Source organism: Pan troglodytes, chromosome 14 (assembly GCF_028858775.2).
Source record: "Pan troglodytes isolate AG18354 chromosome 14, NHGRI_mPanTro3-v2.0_pri, whole genome shotgun sequence".
In the NCBI taxonomy this organism is placed as follows: Eukaryota; Metazoa; Chordata; class Mammalia; order Primates; family Hominidae; genus Pan; species Pan troglodytes.
In genome coordinates, this window is record NC_072412.2 from 108,466,787 (window position 1) to 108,492,479 (window position 25,693).

Here is a 25,693-nt window from a genome sequence, read left to right on the forward strand (position 1 = left end):
TTTCTTCTCATAGGTGAAGAGAAGGCAGAGAAAGGACTTAGCGTCCAGTGACTCCAGGAAAACGACAGAGAAGCTTCTGAAAACATTTTTGAAAAGACAAGCCATCAAAACTGCCTTCAGAAGCAAAAGGCAAGAGGAAAATTATAGTCGTGTTAGAGATGAAGTTTTAAAAAAGTGTGATTTTTGTCTTGATTTCCTGCGATTCTCTTTCCCTATCTAATTTTGACTCTCAACAGAAAATAGAGAGTGAAATGAGACAAGTAGGCTGCCATTTGACCTGGTAATTTGGAGTTGTGGCAATTCTCCGTTCTGTGAGAATCAACTTTGCTAATGAGAAAAAAAAGCTGTCGTGTTGCGTCGTGTACACTTTTTACTTTGATTATGCTCTTCTTGACTCTAGGTGAGCAGCCCCGCCACGGTTCCTTCCTTTCTCTCGGCTGCATTTATTTTCCACAGCAGTGGCCTGAGAGCAGCCAGGTCAGGTCCCTGTTCACCATCCTGAGCAGGGTCTGCATAATCTGTTTAAAGATTTGTGTACTTTCCAGAGATGAAGCACTACCCAGTCTTACGCAAGTTCGAAGAGAAAACGACATCTATGTTTTGCCTCCTTTACAAGAGGAAGAAAAACACAGGTAAATGTTTAACTATTTAAGAATATTATTTTAGTCATTGCTACATTCAGACACATTTAAACCTTGATGTGTTATCTACACGATAAGGCATGTGAACATTTCTTAATGCATCTGAAATAGGCATGCTCTATACCTTTCAGAATATTTTTCAAAGACTAAATTTTTTATTTACTAATCTTTGTGTTTTGGTGATTCATGATTCTTATTCCTCTTCATTCTAAAGAACCTCTGCCAGGGCTGTGGATTCTAAATTCTCCAAGGCATGAATTTTAGTTTTGCTTACACTTTGCTTACACATGCTGTCTCTAGCTGCTTTTCAATCCAATATGGTCTCTCTCACCATGATGCTAAAATACCACAACCCATGACATTCTTGTTGTATATCTAGCAGACGCTTTGCACGTCTTAGTGTGCTCGACTTCTCTGCGCTAAACACCATGCCACACTGCCCCGCTCCCCCGGCATCTCTCTGGCGCTTTCTGCTCAGCCTCTCTGTGGACTCCACTTCCTCTGTCTCTGTCTTAATGGTTGGTGGTTTCTGTGTTTGAAGTGAAGGTGGAGAACCGGAAGCTTGGCAGTTTGCCTTTGTCCCCTGTCCTTCCCTCCACCTCTTCCTTTCCCAGGAGTTCCCAAGAGACAACTTAGCTTTTGTATCAGCTCACTTCTATTTGTCTCCATTGCTACCACTGTCGTTTTTTCTCCAGGTTACATTATTAGCTTTTAAACTTCTTTCTGTCTTTGTCTTTGATCATACCCTTTTAGTAATAGCTCCTCCCACCAAGCCCAGTCTCTGTTTTGTGTTATAGTCTGTTTAAAATCCAAATCTGATATTGTCATTTCCTTACTTAAAACACTTTCTAGCTTCTCCTGCTCATTTCTTTCTTTTTTTTTTTTTTTGAGATGGAGTCTCTGTTGCCCAGACTGGAGTGCAGTGGCACAATCTCAGCTCACTGCAACCCCTGCCTCCTGGGTTTAAGCGATTCTCCTGCCTCAGCCTCCGGAGTAGCTGGGATTACAGGCACCTGCCACCACACCTGGCTAATTTTTTGTATTTTTAGTAGAGACGAGGTTTCACCATGTTGTCCAGGCTGGTCTCGAACTCCTGACCTCAAGTGATCCACCTGCCTCGGCCTCCCAAAGTGCTGGGATTGCAGGCGTGAGCCACAAACGCAGCTTAGCTTCTCATTTCTTTAGGATAAAACTTTAACTCCTTAATTACACTTTCCAGTCTTATCCCTGCCTTTCTTCACATCATCCACAGGCAGGCTTTCTTTTCCTTGTTTCTATATGGTTATACAACTTAGTTCTTTTGCCTGGAACACTCTTCTCCATGAACCTTCCCACTCCCTACAACTACACTCATTAATTCGTGGCTAACTCCAACCAGTGTAATTGCAGGAGATCCTGGAAAGCTTTTGTGACTCCTAAATTGGGTGAGGTGACTCCCTATTGCATCTCTAGTGACCTGCCCTTCCCTTGTGGTGGAAGTTATTAGATCCCACTCTAATTGCTTACTTACACGTGTCCCCCACCAGACCGTGAGACCAGTAGTGGCACAGATCTTGCTGTTTTATTCACCACTGTAGCCCGTATAACGAGCAGCGCCTTGCATACAAGTATTTTTGTAAGGGGTCCTTAAAAATCATAGATATCGTAAAAGTATGTTTGACTTTCAGTTCAGAAGAGGAAGATGAAAAAGAATGGCAAGAAAGAATGAATCAAAAACAAGCATTACAGGTATTTAGATCATTTTTGAATTCAGAATGTATTCTGTTATTTGAAGTGAATGACATGAAAATGAATATTAATGAGGTATATCAAACTGTGAAAGTTCCTGATAAAAAGTAAAGACAGATGACTTTTTGGTTGTGCATATATATGTGTACATGTATGTATTTAAAACACACTCACCTACACACGTGTGTGTATATATATATATATATATATATATATGGAATTTGCCATTATGCACATCTATATATTCAAAATAAGCTATTTTTCTTTTACAACCAACCAACCAACCAACCAATAGTAATATGTGCTTACATAGAAAATATAGAAAACATATCATTCATAAATAACTTGTAATAACAGTTCGATATATTTTCATCCATTCTTTGCCTGCCCCATATAGTTGAATACCTGTGTCTGTATTTGTATATATGTATCAAATGTGCATGTGTACATATATATGTGTACACATATGTGTGTATGTTCTAGTTATCTGTCGCTGTGTAACTTAGTGGTTGAAACATCATTTGTTATCGTCATCTGTCTGGGTTCCAGGGGTTGATGAGCTCAGCCAGGCAGTTCTCTCTGGGGTCTCTTGTGTAGATGCAGCCAGTCTGTAGCTGGGGCTGGAGTGATTAACGAGGCTTCCTTGCTGCCATGGGCGGTGGTTGATGCTGGCTGTCAGCCAGTCTTCCATGCGGCCAGCACCAGAGCACCTACTTGTGGCCTCTCCACGTGGCCTGGGCTTTTTCCCAGCATGATGACTGTATTCCCAGTGTGGGCATCCCAAGAGAAAGTTCTAAGCAGAAGCCCTGTTGCCTTTCTGACCTAGCTTTGGAAGTTGTGCAGCATCCTTCCCACCACATCCTGTTCCTCAGAAGCTAGTTACTGCCCTATGGAAGGGGCAGAGAGTTAGACAAGAAGAATGTCCCACACATATTTTCATGAATAACATTTTTACAAATTGAGATTATGCTGTATATATACATTTTTTTCATAAACATTTTTCAAGTTTCTTAGTGTCACAGATAGCATTTTTTGATTCCCAAATTCACTGTTTCTTGTTTGTTCATATGGTTTTGTTCTATCAGGTAGAAACTTTTGAGCTAAAACCTCGAGATCCTTCAGGTAGTGGAGGTGCTGTGCTATTAATGCAGCTAGTGAGAGCAATCTTAGTTAAGACCATGGGCCTTGTGGTCAAAAAGACCTGCGTTTCAGTCCAGGCTCCACTGTTCACTAGCTGTGTGATCTTACACAGATTAAATTCTCCAAGGCTTTATTTTTTTTTGTAAAACGAAATTGATATCAATGCCTTCCTGATAGGGGTGATGGGAGCATTAGTGAGGGAAAGCACAGGAAATGCTGAGCGCAGTGACAGGTCTGTCCTACGTGTTTGCTGGTTGGTACGTACACATGTAACATACAGACATGCAGGACAGCAGGTTGTATTAGCTTATCTTTTTTACTAATGAAGGATTTTAAAGTACTTTTGGTAATGAGTTAAAGTTGAGAAAAGTTTTACACTTTTCCATGTCTTCTGTGAATTTCTTACTTTTAATTTCATTTCTTATGTTATGAGCAAAATAAAACTAACTTAATTATGGGAATGATATATATTGCTTGAATTCCTAAGGCTCATTCTGTCTTGGGTTCTTGCATTTTCTGTTCTCTCAGCCTGAAATGCTCTATCCTCAGTGAGGCTCTTTGATATCTCCCAAGTCCCTGCTCACACATCCTCTTTTTAGTGGGGTCTTCTTTATCTATCAAATAAATCTTTTTTTCCACGTTCTGTTCATGTAATCACTCTCATATCAGATAAATCTGCTTTACTTTACCATTATCTTGTTCATTTATTTGTTTATTTATTGTCTTCTCTCCTCTACTCCTAAGAGCAGGGACCTTATCTGGCACCTTATCCGATCTCACAGTACCGTAGCACCTAGAACAGTGCCTGGTGCCTTAGAGGTACCTGCTAAGTATTTTTTTCTTTTGAATGAATTAAAGAGTGAATGGCTACATTCCCTAATTTGCCTACTCACTTTGTTGCCTGTCACAGATTATATGCAACTGTGTTTCGCCAATTGTTGATTATGTAGAACTGTGTTTATTATATAAACATAATACATATCCTTAATGGTGAATAGAACTAAGTGTACGAAATGTAAATTTCATGGTGCTGTGTTTTTATCTTTACAGGAAGAGTTCTTTCATAATCCTCAAGCGATAGATATTGAGTCTGAGGACTTCAGCAGCCTGCCCCCTGAAGTAAAGCATGAAATCTTGACTGATATGAAAGAGTTCACCAAGCGCAGAAGAACATTATTTGAAGCAATGCCAGAGGTGAAATATGCAACAGTACATTCATGCTTAGAATTAAGAACTTCAGCAAAACTTTTTATTAGAAAGAAGAGAAAATTGATAAGCAATACTTATACAATATCTCAGTTAACAGTAAACAGCATTTCTATATCTCAGATTCTAAGAAGCATCGTATATTTATACGTTTGAGCCTATAGACATTTACTCTAAGAAGTTTTTCTTGACTTTTGACCCAAGACTAGGTCTTTTCTCCTGGTCTTTGTTCTCATAGCACCCTGTAATATCACTTTATAGTTCTTAGTTCCAAAACACGCTTATCTTGCTCACCTCTGTATTTTCAGTGCCTAGCTCAGTATTTTTCACATGGTATGTGTCCAGTAGATGCTTACTGACTCAATTCTTAGGTTAGGTCATAAAAGTTATTGTAACCTATAATATACATTGTCTATAAAAACTAATAGTAATATAGAATCTAATCACAATGGAAAAATAAGTTCTAAATTGAAATTCCGGTATATCTTCCTCTGCTGCAGCCCTAGAGATGCCATTGGCTCTCCACATTCCCTTGTCCTCTTCCCGGACAGTGTGAATGGGGCTTCTTCACCTTGGAACATCTTGTAGCTTGGCAGGCCCAGAAAGCTAGAGTGGAGGTGGTATGTGCAGTTGGGTGCTAGCAAATATGTCTCCTGATCATGCTACCATTGATACTTAATTCATGTTACTATTGATGACTCCCTGTCTTAGTTGCCAGTGAGTGAGTTCTTTTTCTCTTTCTGTTGCTACTACCTGTTATTTCTACCGTAGTTCTCCTTTCACCCACTATAGGACAGAATAGAAATTTTGCAGCATCATCGACCTTAGTGCATAGATGGAGTGTTTTTTTATTTTCTACAATTTTTGAATATTGCTTAAATTGATAGCAGAAATATGAAAAAGGAAGGGTAAATTTCTTTTCTCATCACTCCCTGTTTTTTCCACAAAGAATGTGCAGTAGCACACACTAAGGTGCACAGAAGTGACATTCTTGGGTCTTTGGATATACAAAGGACAGAAGTAAATTGATTTTTATTTCAGGAGAAAAATCCAGGCTCAGTCTGTCTATCAGGCATTTTATTTCTTGAGTATGAAAGGATCTCTGGTTGGCAGTTGAGGAAGTAGAATTTTGGTTGTGTAAACAATAACAGGAGGAAATGGGAGAAAGAGAGATAGTCCCTAATGATTTACTGTTCTTTATTTTCTTTCTGCAACCATGAAGTCTCTGGAAGTGGTGGACTGTAGGGTGGTGTGGAGTAGCAGCTTACTGGATCTGTAATTTTGATAGAGATGTTCTAAGTCATCCATGTTGGGCCTTTGTGTCATCTGTATGTTGTGCAAATGTAATATTGATAATAGTAGTGATGGTAGGTAATAATAGCAGTAGTAATAATCATAATACCATAGTTCCACTTTACTCAGGGTTTTGGTTTCTGCAGTTTTCAGTGACCTGTGGTAAACTGTGGTCTGAAAATATTAAATGGAAACTTTCAGAAATAAACAATTCATAAGTTTTAAGTTGCACACCATTCTGAGTAGAGTGATGAAATCTCACACCCTCCTGCTCCATCTTGCCTGGAACGTGAATCCTCCCTTTGTCTAGCATCTCCATGCTGTAGATGCTTCCTGCCTGTTAATCACTGAGTAGCTGTCGCGGTGATCAGATCGACTGTCGCGATATTGCAGTGCTTCTCCTCAAGTCACTCTTATTTGACTTAATGATGGCACAACAGTGCAAGAGTATGATGCTGGCAATTTGAATATGCCAAAGAGAAGCTGTAAAGTGCCTCCTTTAAATGAAAAGGTGAAAGTTCTTGAATTAATAAGGAAAGAAAAAAAATCGTATGCTGGCTGAGGTTGCTTAGATCTGCATAAAAATGACTTTTCTATCTGTGAAATTGTGAAGAAGCAAAAAGAAATTGGTGCTAGTTTTGCTGCCGTACCATAAACTGCAAAAGTCATGACCTCAGCGTGGGATAAGTGCTCAGTTAAGATGGAAAAGCCATTACATTTTGGGGTGGAAGACATGAAGAGAAACATGTTCTGATTGATGACAATCAGGTTTGGTACTTCTGCAGTTTCAGGCGTCCTCTGGGGGTCTTGGAACATACCCCAAGGATGAGGGGGCTGTCTACTATGTTAATAGAATCAATTATAGTAAATTGACATGCTTTTGATCCCAGCTCTACCACTTATTAGCCCTGTGACTCTAGGGAGGTTACCTAACCTATTTTAAGTCCCAATTTCTTCATTTATAAAATGGAGGTGATATCTGTTTCATAGGATGATTGTGAGAATAAAATGAGGTATTATATGTAAAAGCACTTAGAAAAATGCCCTCCATGGGAAATGCCTTATAATGTTAAGTATTACTGTTAATAACTGTGATTACTGTGATTTATTGTGTCTTTTATGGGATAAGGTTGTGCAGGACACTTCACTTGCATATTTACCTACATTCTAGAAGATTGTTAAGCCATAATCAGATGTCATAGTGACTGCTATGCATTACATGCTCAATACATGTTTATTGAATAATGATTAAATCATAAACAGTATTCATGATTTTTTTTTTTTTTGAGAGGAAGTCTCGCTCTTATCCCTCAGGCTGGAGTGCAATGGCACAATCTCGGCTCACTGCAACCTCTGCCTCCCCGGTTCAAGTGATTCTCCTGCCTCAGTCTCCTGGGTAGCTGGGATTACAGGCGCCTGCCACTACACCCGGCTAATTTTTGTATTTTTAGTAGAGACAGGGTTTCACCACGTTGGCCAGGCTGGTCTCGAACTCCTGACCTCCGGTAATCCACCCATCTCGGCCTCCCAAAGTGCTAGGATTACAGGCATGAGCCACCGCACCTGGCCATAGTATTCATGATTTTTTTTTGCCCAACTCTTTCGAAGATTATTTTTTTAAAAGGAAGCTGTAGTTTTTCTTGTTATTCACCTTTTATAATATGAAACTACCATCAATGAAAAAAGCCAATTGTTCTTTGTTCCCTGTTGGGGAAAGGGTGGAAATATGGTAATATTATCTGTATTTAATATAAAACAGTAATTTTGTTTGTTTATTTTGCCTTTAGGAGTCCGATGACTTTTCACAGTACCAACTCAAAGGCTTGCTTAAAAAGAACTATCTGAACCAGCACATAGAACATGTCCAGAAGGAAATGAATCAGCAACATTCAGGACACATCCGAAGGCAGTATGAAGATGAAGGGGGCTTTCTGAAGGAGGTAGAGTCAAGGAGAGTGGTCTCTGAAGACACTTCACATTACATCTTGATAAAAGGTATCAGGCACCATCATTTATATATTTACATTAAAAAATCAAAGATATATCATGACTCTGAATTCTATAAACTAGCACCCCTGGATAATATTAATGAAATTCTATTTATGTAATAACTGTATACTGCTATTAATGGATTAACTACTATAGTGCCAAACCACTTTAAAATTAGCTAATGAATTAACTCCTAGTTGCCGATTAAATGAAAATGTATATACTTATTTATGAGAACCAGTGTTCTCTTATCCATCTTACTAGAAGCGTATTGTCACACTGTAAAACTGCATGGTGAGAAGTGTTTTAATTCTTCTTAAGGTATTCAAGCTAAGACAGTTGCAGAAGTGGATTCAGAGTCTCTTCCTTCTTCCAGCAAAATGCACGGCATGTCTTTTGACGTGAAGTCATCTCCATGTGAAAAACTGAAGACAGAGAAAGAGCCTGATGCTTCCCCTCCTTCTCCAAGAACTTTACTAGCTATGCAAGCTGCCCTGCTGGGAAGTAGCTCAGAAGAGGAGCTGGAGAGTGAAAATCGAAGGCAGGCCCGTGGGAGGAACGCACCTGCTGCTGTAGACGAAGGCTCCATATCACCCCGGACTCTTTCAGCCATTCAGAGAGCTCTTGATGATGACGAAGATGTAAAAGTGTGTGCTGGGGATGATGTGCAGACGGGAGGGCCAGGAGCAGAAGAAATGCGTATAAACAGCTCCACCGAGAACAGTGATGAAGGACTTAAAGTGAGAGATGGAAAAGGAATACCGTTTACTGCAACACTTGCGTCATCTAGTGTGAACTCTGCAGAGGAGCATGTAGCCAGCACTAATGAGGGGAGAGAGCCCACAGACTCAGTTCCAAAAGAACAAATGTCACTTGTTCACGTGGGGACTGAAGCCTTTCCGATAAGTGATGAGTCTATGATTAAGGACAGAAAAGATCGGCTGCCTCTGGAGAGTGCAGTGGTTAGACATAGTGACGCACCTGGGCTCCCGAATGGAAGGGAACTGACACCGGCATCTCCAACTTGTACAAATTCAGTGTCAAAGAATGAAACACATGCTGAAGTGCTTGAGCAGCAGAACGAACTTTGCCCATATGAGAGTAAATTCGATTCTTCTCTTCTTTCAAGTGATGATGAAACAAAATATAAACCGAATTCTGCTTCTGAAGTCATTGGCCCTGTCAGTTTGCAAGAAACAAGTAGCATAGTAAGTGTCCCTTCAGAGGCAGTAGATAATGTGGAAAATGTGGTGTCATTTAATGCTAAAGAGCATGAGAATTTTCTGGAAACCATCCAAGAACAGCAGACCACTGAATCTGCAGGCCAGGATTTAATTTCCATTCCAAAGGCCGTGGAACCAATGGAAATTGACTCGGAAGAAAGTGAATCTGATGGTACGTGTCTGTGCTTTTGTAGAAATCTGGAACGGTAGGATTTCCCCTCTGTAGGAATTCAGAGATCGGTTAATGTAGTCCCGTTTTAACTTTTTACAGATAAGGAACGAGAGACGTAGAAAGAAAGATGAAATGACTTTCCCAGGGAGTCAGAGCTGGTCATGGAATCTTGACCTTCCCTGTGTTGCTCTGCTTTTTGTTATCATTTTTAAAGGCATGAAGTGCCCTATTTGGGGAAGGTAAAGTTGAGTTTCCCTCTAGTTTTTAAAAACTTTTTATTTTGAAATAATTATGAACTTTAAAAAGTTGGAAGAATATTATAAAACACTGGTTCCTTCATCCAGTACCTCAGTGGCTAGCATGTTACCACATTAGCTTAGAATTTCTCTTGGTCTCTCTGTGGCCCTCTATATGTATATCATATATCTCCAAATCTGTATACATATGTATACCGTTGATCCTCATTATTTGTAGATTCCATATTTGCAAAATTGCCTGATCACTAAAATTTATTTATAACTCCAAAATCAGTACTCACCGCAATGTCTTTGTGGTCATTTGTGGACATTTGCAGAGTTGGGGAAAAGCTTGAGTTGCCACACTGTCCCCTGCTGAGGTTAAGCAAGGTGACACTCTGCCTGGTTCCCGTGTTCTGAGAGAGATGACCAGAGGGTGGGGACAGTAGGGGATTATGCAATGGAGAGAGAGCAAGAAGCTCCGGCCCCAGGCCAGTTGGACCAGATTTGAATCCCTATTCTGGCACCTGTTAGCGTGGCAGCTTCACACAGGTCACTAATTTGTTTCTTGAACTTTGTTTCTTGTTTATAAAATAAATGGAATCTATTAAGATGGTGGTTTTTTAGGATTTAAGATAATATATATGAAATGTGTTCATATATATGTTATATATGCATATGTGTGTATATGCACATAGATATGTTTAGGAGCAATGACTCGGTATTGGCTAATTTAGTGTTCACAGAGACTTCATACATGATGGCCACTTTGAATAAGAGAATCAACCACACACACACACACACACACACACACACACACACACACACACACACACACAATTTGTTCCTGGTATCTGCTAGTTTTCTTCATTCAAATGTTACTGTTTCCCTTTTGTAATTAATAAGTATTTTGTGGAAAAGGAATTTTTGGAGCTATATAAATATGCTGTTCCTGAACAAACTTCCACCCACTTGTTAGCATCCATTGATGTTTACCTGAATAATTTGTTACTACGTTGGTTGCCAAATGATGGTTTTTCTAACTCCATCATTCCTTATATATTATTACTTGACATCCTCCTATGAGGAAGATCTTTTCCTTCTCCCCATTTATTTTTATTATTTTTAATCAGTGTAGACTCCTGTATTCCTATTTAGTGAGTTATAATCCAATACTGTCATAATTTACTTTGTTACTCAAATTATCACAGCTTTGGCCATTGGGGCTCCTTCTAATGGCTTTCAGCAGTTTTTTCATTATATTTTGAGCTTTTCCTTGCTTTCTGGCCAAGCTGTTTCAGGCATATGTTGTACTTTCTCTGCCCTGGTCCTGGAACCAGCCATTTCACCAGGGAGCTCTGGTTCCTTTCAGTGGAGCATGGGGTTTAGACACCACAAGCTGGATGTGAGTGTGCTTATGGATCCTGAGGTATAACTGTCTCAGGCCCTTTCAGCAACAGTGCCAGGAAGTATATTTATGTATACATATACATGCACACACACATCTATATTTATTTCTATGTCTATCTGTACTAAAATGCATGAGTTTATACTGACATCTGCAATTCCATGGGGTTCAGTCTAGCCTCCTGCTTCTTTATAGTTTCCCTAACAATGAGAAACATTGCTCCCCTTATCCTCAATACATTTACATCTGCTTATTCTCCCTGGATATGTAACCATCTCCCCTTCCCACTGGCCTCCTCCTTGGCCCTGCTCTCTTCTTTGCTTCAGCTGTGTCCTTGGTGCCAGCTCCCAGTCCCTGAGAGCCCCCTCCTCTGTTCCGATTGTCTCCTTAAACCCAGCTGGACAGGCCTTGCCAGCCCTCTCCACCTACAGGGAAGGAAGGCAACCATTAAATATATTTTAAGGAGAAGGAAAGACAGTAAGAGAGGAGAGAAGGGAAGTGGAAGAGGAAGAACTGTTTCTTAGTCACAGCTTTATTCTGTGCTGTGTGAATAGCATAAAAACATACTGAGCAACTTCCATGATTGTTTATATACTTTGATAATTCTCCTTTTTGAATTTTTAAAACAATGTCAGTTAACTTAGAACATATTTATATAAAGCGAATATACAAATCTTAAGAGAGTTTCCTACTTTCAAAGACAGTGCCAGTTTACCTAATTGAAAAGGCTTGTTTTGAAGTTACAGGCGTTTGTGATTACATTTATTTATTAATAACGCTACTGTTACATGTATTCTGTTATAGTCATATCTTTCCTTTTTAGGATGTAGCATTTTTCAGGTTCCTCCAGAAAGCTCTTGATGATTGCAGGATCATTTTAATGTTTTGGTTGTAGATGAAGTGACCTTTTAATTTTGGTACAGGAAGTTTCATTGAAGTGCAAAGTGTGATTAGTGATGAGGAACTTCAAGCAGAATTCCCTGAAACTTCCAAACCTCCCTCAGAACAAGGCGAAGAGGAACTGGTAGGAACTAGGGAGGGAGAAGCCCCTGCTGAGTCCGAGAGCCTCCTGAGGGACAACTCTGAGAGGGACGACGTGGATGGTGAGCCACAGGAAGCTGAGGAAGATGCAGAAGATTCACTCCATGAATGGCAAGATATTAATTTGGTAATACCGTAACATTGTGTTTCGACTTCTTGCTGAGGAAGCCAGGTTAAGTAGGTTTTGAGTTTTAAGGAGTTGGTGGATGAGTATTTAGTAGCTATTTGCAGTACATCTTGTGGTTGCTGATGGCTTCATTTTTGTGTAGGTTACTGGCTGGGATAGACTCCGTTTTCCATGTGGTTTAGTGATGAATCTCTAAAGATATTACAGAGTCTTGGTTAGACATCCAGTGGAGTACTTCCTAAGGAGAAAGAGCTTATTGGTAATTTCAGTCAGACTAAATGCAGGCTTTTTGTAAACAAAACTCATTTGGATTATTAATATAAATCTATAAATGAAAAAACATTTTATAGGAGGAGTTGGAAACTCTGGAGAGCAACCTCTTAGCACAGCAGAATTCACTGAAAGCTCAAAAACAGCAGCAAGAACGGATCGCTGCTACTGTCACCGGACAGATGTTCCTGGAAAGCCAGGTGGGTGCCGGCAGCTTGGGTTTCCTTTACCACCTTCCTCAGACCCCTGGGGGAATGCACTGCATGAAGGGGGTATGCACTGTGCCCCCTGGTGCTCAGGGCCTGGTGATGCCCTTCCCTGGGGGTCACTGTGTGTCCCTAACTCTGCAGGAATGAATGCATTACATGAAGTGGTAGGCACTGCTCCCCCTGTGCTCAGGGCCTGGCGGTGCCCTTCCCTGGGCGTCACTGTGTACCCCTCACTCTGCAGGAACTCCTGCGCCTGTTCGGCATTCCCTACATCCAGGCTCCCATGGAAGCAGAGGCGCAGTGCGCCATCCTGGACCTGACTGATCAGACTTCCGGAACCATCACTGATGATAGTGATATCTGGCTGTTTGGAGCACGGCATGTCTATAGAAACTTTTTTAATAAAAACAAGTTTGTAGAATATTATCAATATGTGGACTTTCACAATCAATTGGGTAAGACTTCAGAGTCTTTTTGATTACTTTCTGACACTTACCTTCAGAGTTTGTCCTAGGAAGTTTTCTTTCCAAGGAACTAGTTTGATGCACTGATGGAAATTGCAGGTCTATGCAAATTTTCATACGAGTGATCTTTGGCTTATATAGAGGAATAGGATTTTAAACATTTGAATTAAGGAATTAAAGTCCTAGTATGTTTAGGTAGTTAATCAACTGACTTAGTTAAACTTTGACTAGTTACCCGAGATCTCCACAGTGAACAAAAGGTGGTGGAGAGGGGAAGCAGGCCGCGCCTGGGCCTGTATTCGGGTTTCTGGCACTGATCGTCTTCTGTTCATCCAACAAATGTATGTTTGGTGACTCCTATATGCCAGTTGTTCTTAACAAGAGGGAAAGAACAGAGAGTAAAATAGTAGGAGAAACAGATGATAAGCAGATACATAAATCATAATTTGACAGTTGGTGGTAAGTGCCATATAGAAAAATGTAACAGTAAAGGAGAGGAGAGAGTGAGCTTCAGGCATCGAGAGTGCGCTTCAGGCATCGAGAGTGCAGGTGCTGTTTCAGAGAGTTGTTGGGAAAGGCTTTACTCATGTAACTTCAAGGCAGGGACGTGCAGGAAATAGGAAGCAAGCACTGTAGATAGATACCTCGGGACTAGTGAGTGAAAGGGGCTGAGGCAGAAGCTTGTGGGCTGTGTTCTAGGGAAGCAAGGAGGCCAGTGTGAGAGGAGGAGGGAGGAAATGGCAAGGGTTAATCTTAGAGAATAGGAAGAAGCTGAAACCCACCAGGGTCTGGTGTGCTAGGGTATGCAGGCAGATTGAATGTGGGGTGGGAGAAGAATGAAGTCGAGGAGGATTCCAGATACTGAGCAGCTGGTCGAGTGGACCTGCCTTCAGTAAGACAAGGAGGGAGCACAGTGGAGGAGGAGAAACGAAGTGTTCAGGTTTGGATATGATAAATTGGGGATGCTCATTGGATACCCAGTGGAGGTGTTGAGTTGATAGTTGAATATATGTGACTGTGGTTCAGAGAGACCCAGGCTAGATAGCTAACTTTGGGGGTCAGCGTATAGAGGGTATTTAAAGCTATGAGAATGGATGAAACTTTAAAAATATTAACAGAATGCCGTTGAATAAAATAATTTATTTTCAAATAATAAGATATTTTTGGTGGTTGGATATAGATATATACACACAAACATGATTTATATAATAAAATGTTTATAAATGTCATATAAGAAATCTTGATAAAAATTAAAAAATATTGTTACTCTTTAGGATTGGACCGGAATAAGTTAATAAATTTGGCTTATTTGCTTGGAAGTGATTATACCGAAGGAATACCAACTGTGGGTTGTGTAACCGCCATGGAAATTCTCAATGAATTCCCTGGGCATGGCCTGGAACCTCTCCTAAAATTCTCGTAAGGTCTTTTATTTCTTTAATTTGGATAATTGTGTAAATACCCAAATAAGCAAATAGAACTATTATTTACAGCATGAACTGTCATGCTGTAACATGTGAACAATGGTTCACTGAGAAAGCAGCAGAAAGTATTGGTTGTTTTCCATTTTCTAGAGATGATGAAATCAGAGTCAGTTCTTAGTGGTGCTGGGCTTATCCTAGTTCAAGGGTACAAAGCCAGTCCTGTGGATTTCACAGGAATGTAGAAGTTGCCTTTTCATTCATTGACATACTTATATAGCAGCTATGATGTGTCAGACACTGTGCTGGCCCTGGGGAAAGGAGAGATGAGTAAGGCATAGGCCATACCCTCAAGGACTCCCCCCATATACTTGGAGGTGATGGAGAAGCAAAGCAAATTGTACTTGTCTGTGTGTTTGGTGTCCTGAGAGAGGTCAGCCAGGAAGCGACTTGGAAATATAATGCCAGGAATGTTACATCCAGCACTCCTGTCCTGTTTCTCACCATGTGAATCCCGTGACGTGTTCAGTGGTGAAGTCTTGCTCCATCCAGAACCCAGAGTTGTGCTATACTCGGGGTACATTTATCATTTTGAAGATTCTGAGATGGTAGGAGTTATGAGTATGTCTGGGAAAGTAGTTTTTTCTTTGTCCTTGATGGCATCTTTTTGAAAAATTGAAATATAGTCACATACCACAGAGTTCACCGATTTAAAGTGTACAGTTCATTGGTTTTTAGTGTATTCACAAGATTGTGGTGGCATCTTTTAACCATGACTATGTCGTGAGATGCTGTTTGGTGGTGGCTGATTTAATGATCCTTGAGTGTTCTCTCCAGTTACATATCCTGTGTTTGAAAGATGCTAGGATGCTCTGACCTGAAGAGTCAGTGACTGGAATCACTGAAATGAACAGCGAAACTGTTGTAGTGATTGCAGTCTTCCAGTCATAGCACACTCACCAATGTGTTGTATTTTATACTTTCTTCATTTATCTTTTTCTGATTTTCTTATTGTTGAGGAAATTTATATACTGGGAATGAGTTATGAGGTAGACATACATCATGGTAGGTAAATAACTTGAAAACCTACAAATAACTTTATTATACAAATAAAGTAAATACATCATAGAAAATTATAAATATGTATTAAAAAGATGATTACAGTTTACAATTTGTTTATGTAATTTTAGACTTCTCTTCACACATATATATGCATATCCATTGCATATATATGTATACTCATTTGAGTGTGTGTATGATATTTTTTTACAAGAATGGGATGATGCTATATACTTTTTATTTTACCTGTAACCCATTTGGTATTAGAACAAGACCTATTATCAACGATGATATAGATTTATATTGTTTTTAATGGCTACAGGTAGTCTCTTTTTGCGTCTATCCGGGCTAGTTTAATCAAGTGTCTTTTGTTATTTCTATTTTTAGAAAGGTATTAACAGACATTGATTTGAGTGTCCTTAATCTTCGGGTTCTTATCTAATGATTATTTTAGAATAAGTGAAATAGTATCTGACTTTTCCATTTGGTTTCTTGATAACTATTGAGGGTGAATTTTTTATGTTCATAGATGGTTTGTGTTTCTGATTTAGTGAATGACCTGTTTATGCTGTTCCACTTTTCTTTGTTCAGCAGTTTTTGCTCGTTTGTTGCCTGCTGAATCATTTTCATATTAGAGCAGTTTCTGCCTTTGGTCCTCCAGCTCGTTGATGCCAGATAGGAGCAGCCTTCGCTCTGCCTGGCTCAGGACATTTAGGATGAATACAGAGTAAAGAGCAGGAAGGATGGTGGGAAACCAGTAAAATCAGAATGTGGCCTCACTTTGTTTTCTGTTCTCCTCTTCTGAGGGCACCCTGGCTGGTGAATCATTCTTAGAGTGGGGCTGCATTGGGCCTGCAGGTTGAATTCAGCTGTACTCACATTTGGTTTGGACTACACGGTGTATTCTTCTCTTGAGCTTTAATTTTCAATTGGCTACCAACATTTAACTTTGGGAGATTTTACACAAAATTATGGATTCTGTTGGGGGAAAAAGGAGATCTGAAAATACTGGGCCTAAATTTCTGGATAGCCCCAAAATAGCTGGCATGGAGCAACAGCAGTTCCCCTCCCCTACCCCAAGGCCTTGGACTGGGCATGAATCCTTCAGTTTCATCACAGTTGCCTCCACTCCCCCAGCTCAGCTGATTGACAGACACCTTCCTCCTTTCATCTTTATGTGAAGTGCCAGGCCCTCCTGCTTGAAGGAGTAACCATAGCTTTGGCTTGATGAGCTCACAAGTGCACTGATTCTAACGGGCAGTCATGATTACAGTTTCAAAAACGAAAATCTGCAAGTAAAGTAGAGGAGAATTATCGGTATTCTCTCAGTGCACTCCTGGAAAGAATGTTGTAAAAGTAATGAAGAAAAATTATTTTTTCCTTTTTGCATTTTGTTGCTATAATACTTTGAAGACCGCAATTAGTAATTTCCAACGCTAGATGGCACTCCTGCATCGGTGAGGCGGACCCTGGCCCTGACAGCCGGTCTGAGTGGGTTCCTAATGCTGCACTAGCAAGCTTGTGAAGCGGGGGAGCCTGAGCTGCGGGCGTTTTTTCAGGTTCCATTGAGTACATGGATTGGTGAGGATTATGTTAGTAACTTTGATGGCATTTATTTTTTCCTAATTGTGTAAATGTTTCTGGTCAGCCGTCACTGCATTACTAACTACCTTCAGCCTTAGTGGCTTCACACAGCAGTAGTCACTGATTTTGCTCATGCCTCTGAAGCTCGCTCAGGCCTGGTGGGGGTGTCTTGTCTCTGTTCCATGTCGGCTAGGACAGCTCAGCTGGGCTAGGACCCCTTAAGATGGCTCGCGGGGCTGATGAGGTGGCTTCGGCCTCGGGGCCCGGATGGACACTTGGTGAGCTTGGCTTCCTCGTAGCATGTTGGAGCCAAGAGCAGGAGGTCCAGGGGACAGGAAGTGGCGAGGGCCCCTAGGCCTGGCACGGCTTGAGTCACACTGGTCAGCCATGGCCGCCCTGCTCAAGAGGAGGCCACAGGGACCCCCTTCGTGATGGGAGGAGGGTCCAAGAGTGTGTCGCTGTCTTTATCCGGCCGATTTAGGCTTAGAATGGAAAACATTGAAAAATGAATAAAATATAAAGAAGAAAATGAATGACTGTGTTCTCACGTAGAATATTGCCTAGCACACAGCGAAATAATAGTTGTTAGTGTTATTTATTTTAAATATCTGTTTACTTTTCTCATATATGTGTTTTTTCCAAAACTGGAATCGTACTTTAAGTAGAGTTCTATTATCTCTGTTTTTGTATATATTTATTTGTTTTACATACATATGTATTTATATATATAAAATGTTAAATTTTAAAAACAGATACATGTATCTGTTTTTACAGATTTTTAAAACAAATTTAACATTTTCTAGGCATATTTACATTTTATTAAATATTCTTCAATCCATTATTGTATTTGATTTGAGGTAAATAATACAGATACATTACTTCCATTTTACTGCTGAGAAAGAGACCCAGAGAAGTTGTAACTTCTGTGGTATAATTATGAGTGTGGGCTCTAGAGGAAGACTGTACCAATTCCAGCTGTGAAATCTTGAGCCAGTTACTTATTTTTGAGTTCAGTTCCCTCCTCTGTGAGGTGAGGGTAACGATAGGGCATGGCTTGTGTGATGATGGGGCATGTGAAATATTTAACACAGTGCCAAGCACAGAGGAAGACTTCCATAAATGTTTGCCATCATTATACATTGTGGCTAATAGTACTAAAATTAATGAAATATTCTATATAGCATACAATTTGAGTTAGAACTTGAGTTTACATGTTCTAAGTTTAGTTCTTCATCCTTAGTGTATGAACTATAGTGTCTTATTGCTGTGTAAGTAATTGTTTCCTTTATTTTACAGAGAATGGTGGCATGAAGCTCAAAAAAATCCAAAGATAAGACCTAATCCTCATGACACCAAAGTGAAAAAAAAATTACGGACATTGCAACTCACCCCTGGCTTTCCTAACCCAGCTGTTGCCGAGGCCTACCTCAAACCCGTGGTGGATGACTCGAAGGGATCCTTTCTGTGGGGGAAACCTGATCTCGACAAAATTAGAGAATATCCTTTGCTTAAAAGAGAAGGAAACACCTTGTCAAATATGTGTTTGGTTTAAAACTTATGGAAGAGAAACTTGGATCATTTTTTTCTTATATCCCGTTAATCCCATTTTCTTAATATCCCGCTCTCCTTTTCACTCTTTCTTCCCTCTCCTCAGTTGTTGTTTTTTGTTTGTTTGTTTGTTTTAAAGGAACAGTGTATCACTCTGTCACCCAGCCTGGAGTGCAGTGGTGCAATCATAGCTCACTGCAGCCACCACTTCCTGGGCTCAAGGGATCCTTCTGCCTCAGCCTCCTAAGTAGCACAAGCCACTGCATCTGGCCCCTCTCCTTAGTTTTAAAGAGGGTCTTTGTTTGAATAAGCAGTGATAAGCATTCATAGATATAACCACATACTTAAATATTATTGATTCTGAAAGAAAGAAAGATGACTAATCTTGTCGTTTTTATTACTGGTTGTCCTTTCCGTGTATATTTAAGTAATCATTCGGATAGATGTTTCAAAACTTGCACTAGAATTAATCCAACTACGTTTGATTTTTTTCTCTTAATGAAATAGGCAAGATATCTGAAGCTTGTTTTTATTCCAGTTAACCTTTTTTCATAGTCACAAGTCTTTGATGTCCTAAAGTGAGAGCTAAATATGTTTTATTTTATGGAATTGAAAAGAACATAGTGCCAGATGATTATGCTGGAGTCATTTATTTTGTTAGTAATTTCTTTTAGCACTCTAATCTTTATAAATAGGAAAATCTTAGGAGATACGGGGAATGGAATCAAGAATGGGTTCTTTGGACCTTTTTATTTGTCACTTGTTTAAATATCTTTCAAAATATTTATAAGTCTTAACTGCATGCATATTTTGTCAGCGGTATTTTGGCTGGAACAGAACGAAGACAGATGAATCTCTGTTTCCTGTATTAAAGCAACTCGATGCCCAGCAGGTAATCATGGTGGACCCTTCTCCTAAGTTCAGGATGAAGGGTAGGCTGTGGTTGACAGCTGTTAAAGACCAGTTAACTCTTTTATTTTGGGGCATAGAGCAGACATTTTGAAATTAGGATAATTTAGATGAGCGATGAGAAGAAAATAGAAAAAGTTAGACTTTGGCTTCATTTTCTATGATCACTCTTAGGGCTGAACTTTGGAGTCCTTTCATATTCATTTTTTTCTTCGAAAAAACCAGTCTAATAACTGATTTCACACTAAGGTGTTTCTGACTAAATACATTACCCCTTGGAAGTTACTTTCATTTTTTAATGAAAGGAAGACTTCAAAGCAATTCTGATCATTTAAGTTTTTATAAGTACTAATATTTTTAAATTCTATAAATGAATCTTGAAAGGTAGAAGTTCAGTCATTATTGTGTATCAGTAGGAGAGGTTTTTGTGGGGAAGGAGCCCTTTTGTATGACCTTTAGTTCCTCTAGGTACCTACTTCTTGCTTTATCTGTGAGTATGTTCTGACTCACAAAACAAGCTTTCGCCCACACTAGAAACAACCCACAAAACATACATACAAATAAACCACTTAGCAGAAATGAGAGTGTAGCTTTTGTGATAATATATTGAAATTAAACCCATTTTCATTAGGCTTGGATAATTTTGAAAAACATGAACAAAACTAAGACAGCATTTCTATGAGTTTCTCTTTGTTTTTTGGATGACTATCTACTGGAAACATTATAAACCAACCAAAAAGGAAAGCTATTTGGCTTAGTGTCTGGTGATTTCTTAATTTCAGATAAATTTTGTTGTAATATTTATCTCCCTTTTCATTCTAAAACTTAATGTGTTTATTTTTCCAAAATTAGAAAATGAAGAAAATGAATTAAAACTACTCATTAGTTACCTCCTCTAATACAGTTGTTAACATTTAGGTTAAAAAATTTTCTTGCATTTATTTGTGACCATACTAAATGTAACTTAATAGATCTAATCCTCCCCCCAACTTATTAGCATATTTTCTTCTATGTATTGTGTGGTTTTCTTAATTCCAGATGACTAGATTATATTTCATGAAAGAGATTTAAATAATTAGTTCAGTTTACTTGTTGGACCTTTAATTTTCAAGTTTTTTATAGTAATGCTGTGATGAACATTAGGCATATAGCTTCACCCATATTTTTTTTTTCTGAGACGGAGTCTCTCTCTGTTCCCCAGGCTGGAGTGCAGTGGTGCGATCTCGGCTCACTGCAAGCTCCGCCTCCCGGGTTCACGCCATTCTCCTGCCTCAGCCTCCCGAGTAGCTGGGACTACAGGCGCCCGCCACCACGCCTGGCTAATGTTTTGTAATTTTTTAGTAGAGACGGGGTTTCACCGTGTTAGCCAGAATGGTCTCGATCTGACCTCGTGATCCACCCACCTCGGCCTCCCAGAGTGCTGGGGTTACAGGCGTGAGCCACCATGCCCGGCCAAAGAATATCTTCTTAAAAGTGAATTTGCTGAATAAAAGGCATGAATATTTCTTACAGTTGCTAATATATACTGTGAACTTGCCTCTCAAAGGTATTGTATGATGATAATGTTTTTAAAAGAAAGATATAGTAGGACTTAGAAACAGGCCCCACGAGGTCGTGTTGCTCCTGAGGAAGATGAAATGTTTAGCTACAGAAAAATATTTAACGCTCTTTGAATATCTTAGGAAGAGATTTCTCATTTGAGATGTGGACTAAAGACTTAGTTGACAGAGATGGTACAAGTACTGCTTTAGGTATGATTTAGAAAGTGAAAATTACTGTCAGTAATTCACTGGGAGAGAACTGGGTTTTGGGAGATAATGAATTAATATTCTCTGACATAGTAATCCAATGTGAGTGATCAAGGTTGAGCTTGTTGATTTGGTTTAGAAACTTGACTTACTTGTCTGATTTATTATTATTATTCTTTTGTTATTTTTTTAGACACAGCTCCGAATCGATTCCTTCTTTAGATTAGCACAACAGGAGAAAGAAGATGCTAAACGTATTAAGAGCCAGAGACTAAACAGAGCTGTGACATGTATGCTAAGGAAAGAGAAAGAAGCAGCAGCCAGCGAAATAGAAGCAGTTTCTGTTGCCATGGAGAAAGAATTTGAGCTACTTGATAAGGCAAAAGGAAAAACCCAGAAGAGAGGCATAACAAATACATTAGAAGAGTCATCAAGCCTGAAAAGAAAGAGGCTTTCAGATTCTAAAGGAAAGAATACATGCGGTGGATTTTTGGGGGAGACCTGCCTCTCAGAATCATCTGATGGATCTTCAAGTGAAGATGCTGAAAGTTCATCTTTAATGAATGTACAAAGGAGAACAGCTGTGAAAGAGCCAAAAACCAGTGCTTCAGATTCGCAGAACTCAGTGAAGGAAGCTCCCGTGAAGAATGGAGGTGCGACCACCAGCAGCTCTAGTGATAGTGATGACGATGGAGGGAAAGAGAAGATGGTCCTCGTGACCGCCAGATCTGTGTTTGGGAAGAAAAGAAGGAAACTAAGACGTGCGAGGGGAAGAAAAAGGAAAACCTAATTAAAAAATATGTATCCTCTATAATTAGTTATGACAGCCATTTGTAATGAATTTGTCACGAAGACTTAATAAAATGAACTGTTTGCACGGTCTTTGTATTTAGGGTGTGGTTCCTAAAAACACAAATGCTAAATGTGACATTTGTTTTTTAATGCTTTACTTTTCTAGTATTTTTTAGCTGAATATTTCAAGTATCATTGCATATTATCTTGTATTCACAGGCTTTGTCTTTTCATGTTTTCATTATCTTACAATGTCTGATCCTTCCTGGCCACATGTTAAAAAAACGAAAAAGATTTCTATTGATCAGCACTCACTCTCAATAGGCATTCCCTCTGACATTCAGACGTAGCTGAGAAGAAATACGTGCATGTTTCTAATTCCACAATAGTGGCAGTTTTACACAACTGTTTAGCCCTGCTGCCCACGGCTTTGCATTTTCCCTCAGGTTCCACTTAAAAGCATAGCAGGAGGGAGCCTCACTGCTGGAACATATTTGAATATGTTTGCTGTGGTTTTAGCAAACAATTAGGAAACCTAAATGGGGTGCATCATTCTACCTGTGAACAGTAAGTGTATGGGAACCTCTGTACCGTTATGTTTGGCTTTTAAACCAGACTTCACTTGTCAGAAGCTGACTTCTGTGTAAATGGATTTGGAGGCTCGGGGCTGGAGTTGAACTGGTGTAGTTGGGTCAGCTTTAGGAGTGGCCTGCAGGGGATGATTGTTGTTGACACAGTGTTTGTTCAGAGTGGACAAAGAAGGTTATTTTAAGACTGCTCCTGTGGAGACCTCTCCCAAGAACAACCCCCAAGCTCCTATTTGCTTCGAGTTAAGAATGATTGGAGGAGAGTACTACCAATTACTTTGAGCGTGGGTCCTCTGCCTTCAGAGCTACCTTCCCAAGTCTGTGTCCTTTTGGCATCTTTAGTATTTCCATCTTTCCTGACTTTTTCCTTCAGCCTTCAAATTGAAAATCTTCACCAATGAAAACAAAATCCAAGTAGATAATCTCCAGCAGTCTTTGAACGACTCCTAGATATGTTGTTTTTTAGGCTCTCATTTATATTGACTTGGCCAGCCAAACTTCTCCAGTACTTGGACTACAGCAGCTGCTTTTCTTTGCACACTATTTTTTCCTAATTTCAAATACGTCTTCTGCATCCATCATTCTTCTCTAGCAGCTCCTTCTAAAGTCAACAATGATTTCCACATAAACTCAAATCTTTTCTTCATGCTTCTTTTCTCTGGAGGTACTTGGAGCAGAACATTTTTGGAGGCAAGGGGAGGGGAAAATTAACTTTTTCGTGTTTTTCTCATTTCTCAGAATTACTTGTCACTGGGAGTTTTCTGCATATATATTTGCAGGTAGAATAACCGTCTTGCTAACAAATTTAATTTGATGCCTTTAGTAGATATTTACATTTGTTTTTCACTGCGTTAGCTTTGGGAAAGGATAAGCTACTGTAACAAAAGATGCTCATATACAATGGTCTGAATAAGCTAAAACATTACTTCTCTCTTACTCAACAGTCTGGCCAGTCTGAGCTGATGAAGCAGTTGTGCACCATGAAGTCATTCAGTCCTGTGTTCAGCCAACCCCTAGGGTGCTATCTTGCCTGAGTGGTCTATACTGGGTGATTACTTCATCTGCATTGCATCCTGCCAGAAGGGGAAAGAACCAAAGTCCAGGGCAAGCAGAAGGGGAAATGGATGGTCAGGACCATGAGAAACCTGTTCTGTAACACTATTTATATGAGAGTTTGATATTGTATCTTCTTTTTCTCTTAACCCTGTGACCAAGACATAATGCTTTTACAAGGGGAGAAACACGTTTAGAGACATTAACCAGTTTTGCCAAATTCACCCATGTAGTAGGTAAAACTTCTCACCTGAACCAAAATCTTCTAACTCAAAATTCCAGGGTGCTATTTTACCTATGAAAGAGGTTGCCTGTTTAAAATAATCAGCAGCTGAACAAATTCTTTATTATTCACATCAAGTTGGTGTACCTAGAGCTTATTTAGGATGATGACCATCATATGCCTTTTCGATTATCTTCCAGCTCATTAATATTTTGTTTAGCTTTATCTATACTTGCTGTTAAACCCATATATTGAGTATTTTATTTCATTGATTGTTATTTTTCAGTTTTATTTGACTCTTTTTTTTTTCAATTTGACTCATTTTTATAGATTCCAGTTCCCTGGTGTACTTCTTGTCATCTGTTTTTGAGTATCTTAATCACAGTTACTTTAAAGTCTGTCGAATAACTCCAATATCTAAGTCACCTATGAGTTTATTTCTATTGTCTGTTTCTTGGTATGCATGGGTAAATTTTAACTGAATGTTGGACAGTCTATGGGAAAAATTATAGGTACCCTGTATCTTCCTCTAGAGAGGATTCCAGAATGTATTTGGACAGGCAGCAGAGGGGAAGATCACCTCAGTGCAGCCAGCGAGGACAAAGTAGATTGAAGGCTAGTTTGCAGGTTTTTCTGTAAGACTCCAGCTTCTAGTTTCACCTGTATTCCAGGAAAGTCACTTTCCAGGAGTGCCCTGATGTTTCTTCTTTTGCGCTTGGATCTGCTTTTGCCACTGAATGCTTCAAAAATTAGCCTCTTGCCCTAAACAGCTTAATCAGTCAATTCTTCGACTGAATGGTCAGCACTAAGTGTCAGGCTTCTCTCTCCCTTTTTTCTGGGATCTTGGGCCCACAAATCTGACTGTCTTGGCAGCCACAAACACTCTTCTTTTGTCTCCACAGTTCTGTGAGATTGCCTGATGCTCCGCTGCTATCCTTACATGCGGTCTTCTCTTTGGCTTCCTCAGGAAACAGCAATGCCTGGAATTCTTGGCTGCCTTGACAGCTCTCTGATACTTTATAACAGAGGCATGTTTGTGTGGGGTGTGTGTGTGTTTAAAAATCTGTTTTTCTCATTCTTAATAGAAGCTGAGGTTTGCTATAAGCTACTTACAGCTGGAGGCAGAAGTCTGTATGTATTTGTTAAACAGTCATGTTGGTTAAGATGCTTGATTGAGGGCTTCTGCCTCTTAAGAGATCTAACAGTGAGGATTGCATGATCTTTCAAAAAAATCCTTAAAAAAGACAATGGTTTTTATTCGTCATTTATTTTGTTTTTAAAAAAGCCCCAAAGAAAGAGTATCCTCTGCCCCAAGTTAACTGCCTATGAATAATAGTTCACATTGCTTAGGATTTTGAACTTTCCAGAATGTTTTTACCTATAATATTCACCCCACAAATATATGTTATATGACTTTTGTATCATTTTTAAAAGACATATTTTTTTGAGACAGGGTCTTGCTCTGCTACCCAGGCGGGAGTTTGGTGGTGTGACCACGGCTCACTGCAGCCTCCATTTCCTGGGCTGAGTGGTCCTCCTGCCTTGGCCTCCCAAAGGCTAAGGCACCCTGCCGATATATACTTGTTCTATAGATGATGAAACCAAGAAACATACTAAGTAAA

The 25,693-nt window shown here is 39.6% G+C and overlaps 1 protein-coding gene across 3 annotated transcripts in view; it reads left to right on the top strand.

The window, feature by feature from the left end:
* The window catches only part of ERCC5 (ERCC excision repair 5, endonuclease), a 30,208-nt gene extending 7,910 nt beyond the window's left edge, over nucleotides 1–22,298 (top strand). Inside the window, 13 exon segments of one of the 3 annotated variants that reach the window (NM_001427908.1) lie at nucleotides 14–129; nucleotides 546–632; nucleotides 2,309–2,369; nucleotides 4,560–4,703; nucleotides 7,796–8,003; nucleotides 8,319–9,392; nucleotides 11,960–12,204; nucleotides 12,555–12,674; nucleotides 12,925–13,138; nucleotides 14,422–14,566; nucleotides 18,508–18,708; nucleotides 19,567–19,651; nucleotides 21,610–22,298. In NM_001427908.1, the coding sequence (NP_001414837.1) occupies nucleotides 14–129; nucleotides 546–632; nucleotides 2,309–2,369; nucleotides 4,560–4,703; nucleotides 7,796–8,003; nucleotides 8,319–9,392; nucleotides 11,960–12,204; nucleotides 12,555–12,674; nucleotides 12,925–13,138; nucleotides 14,422–14,566; nucleotides 18,508–18,708; nucleotides 19,567–19,651; nucleotides 21,610–22,206 (3,297 nt within the window). In that variant the 3' untranslated portion in view covers nucleotides 22,207–22,298. 3 annotated transcript variants of the gene reach the window in all.
* The last annotated feature ends 3,395 nt before the right edge of the window (nucleotides 22,299–25,693 follow it).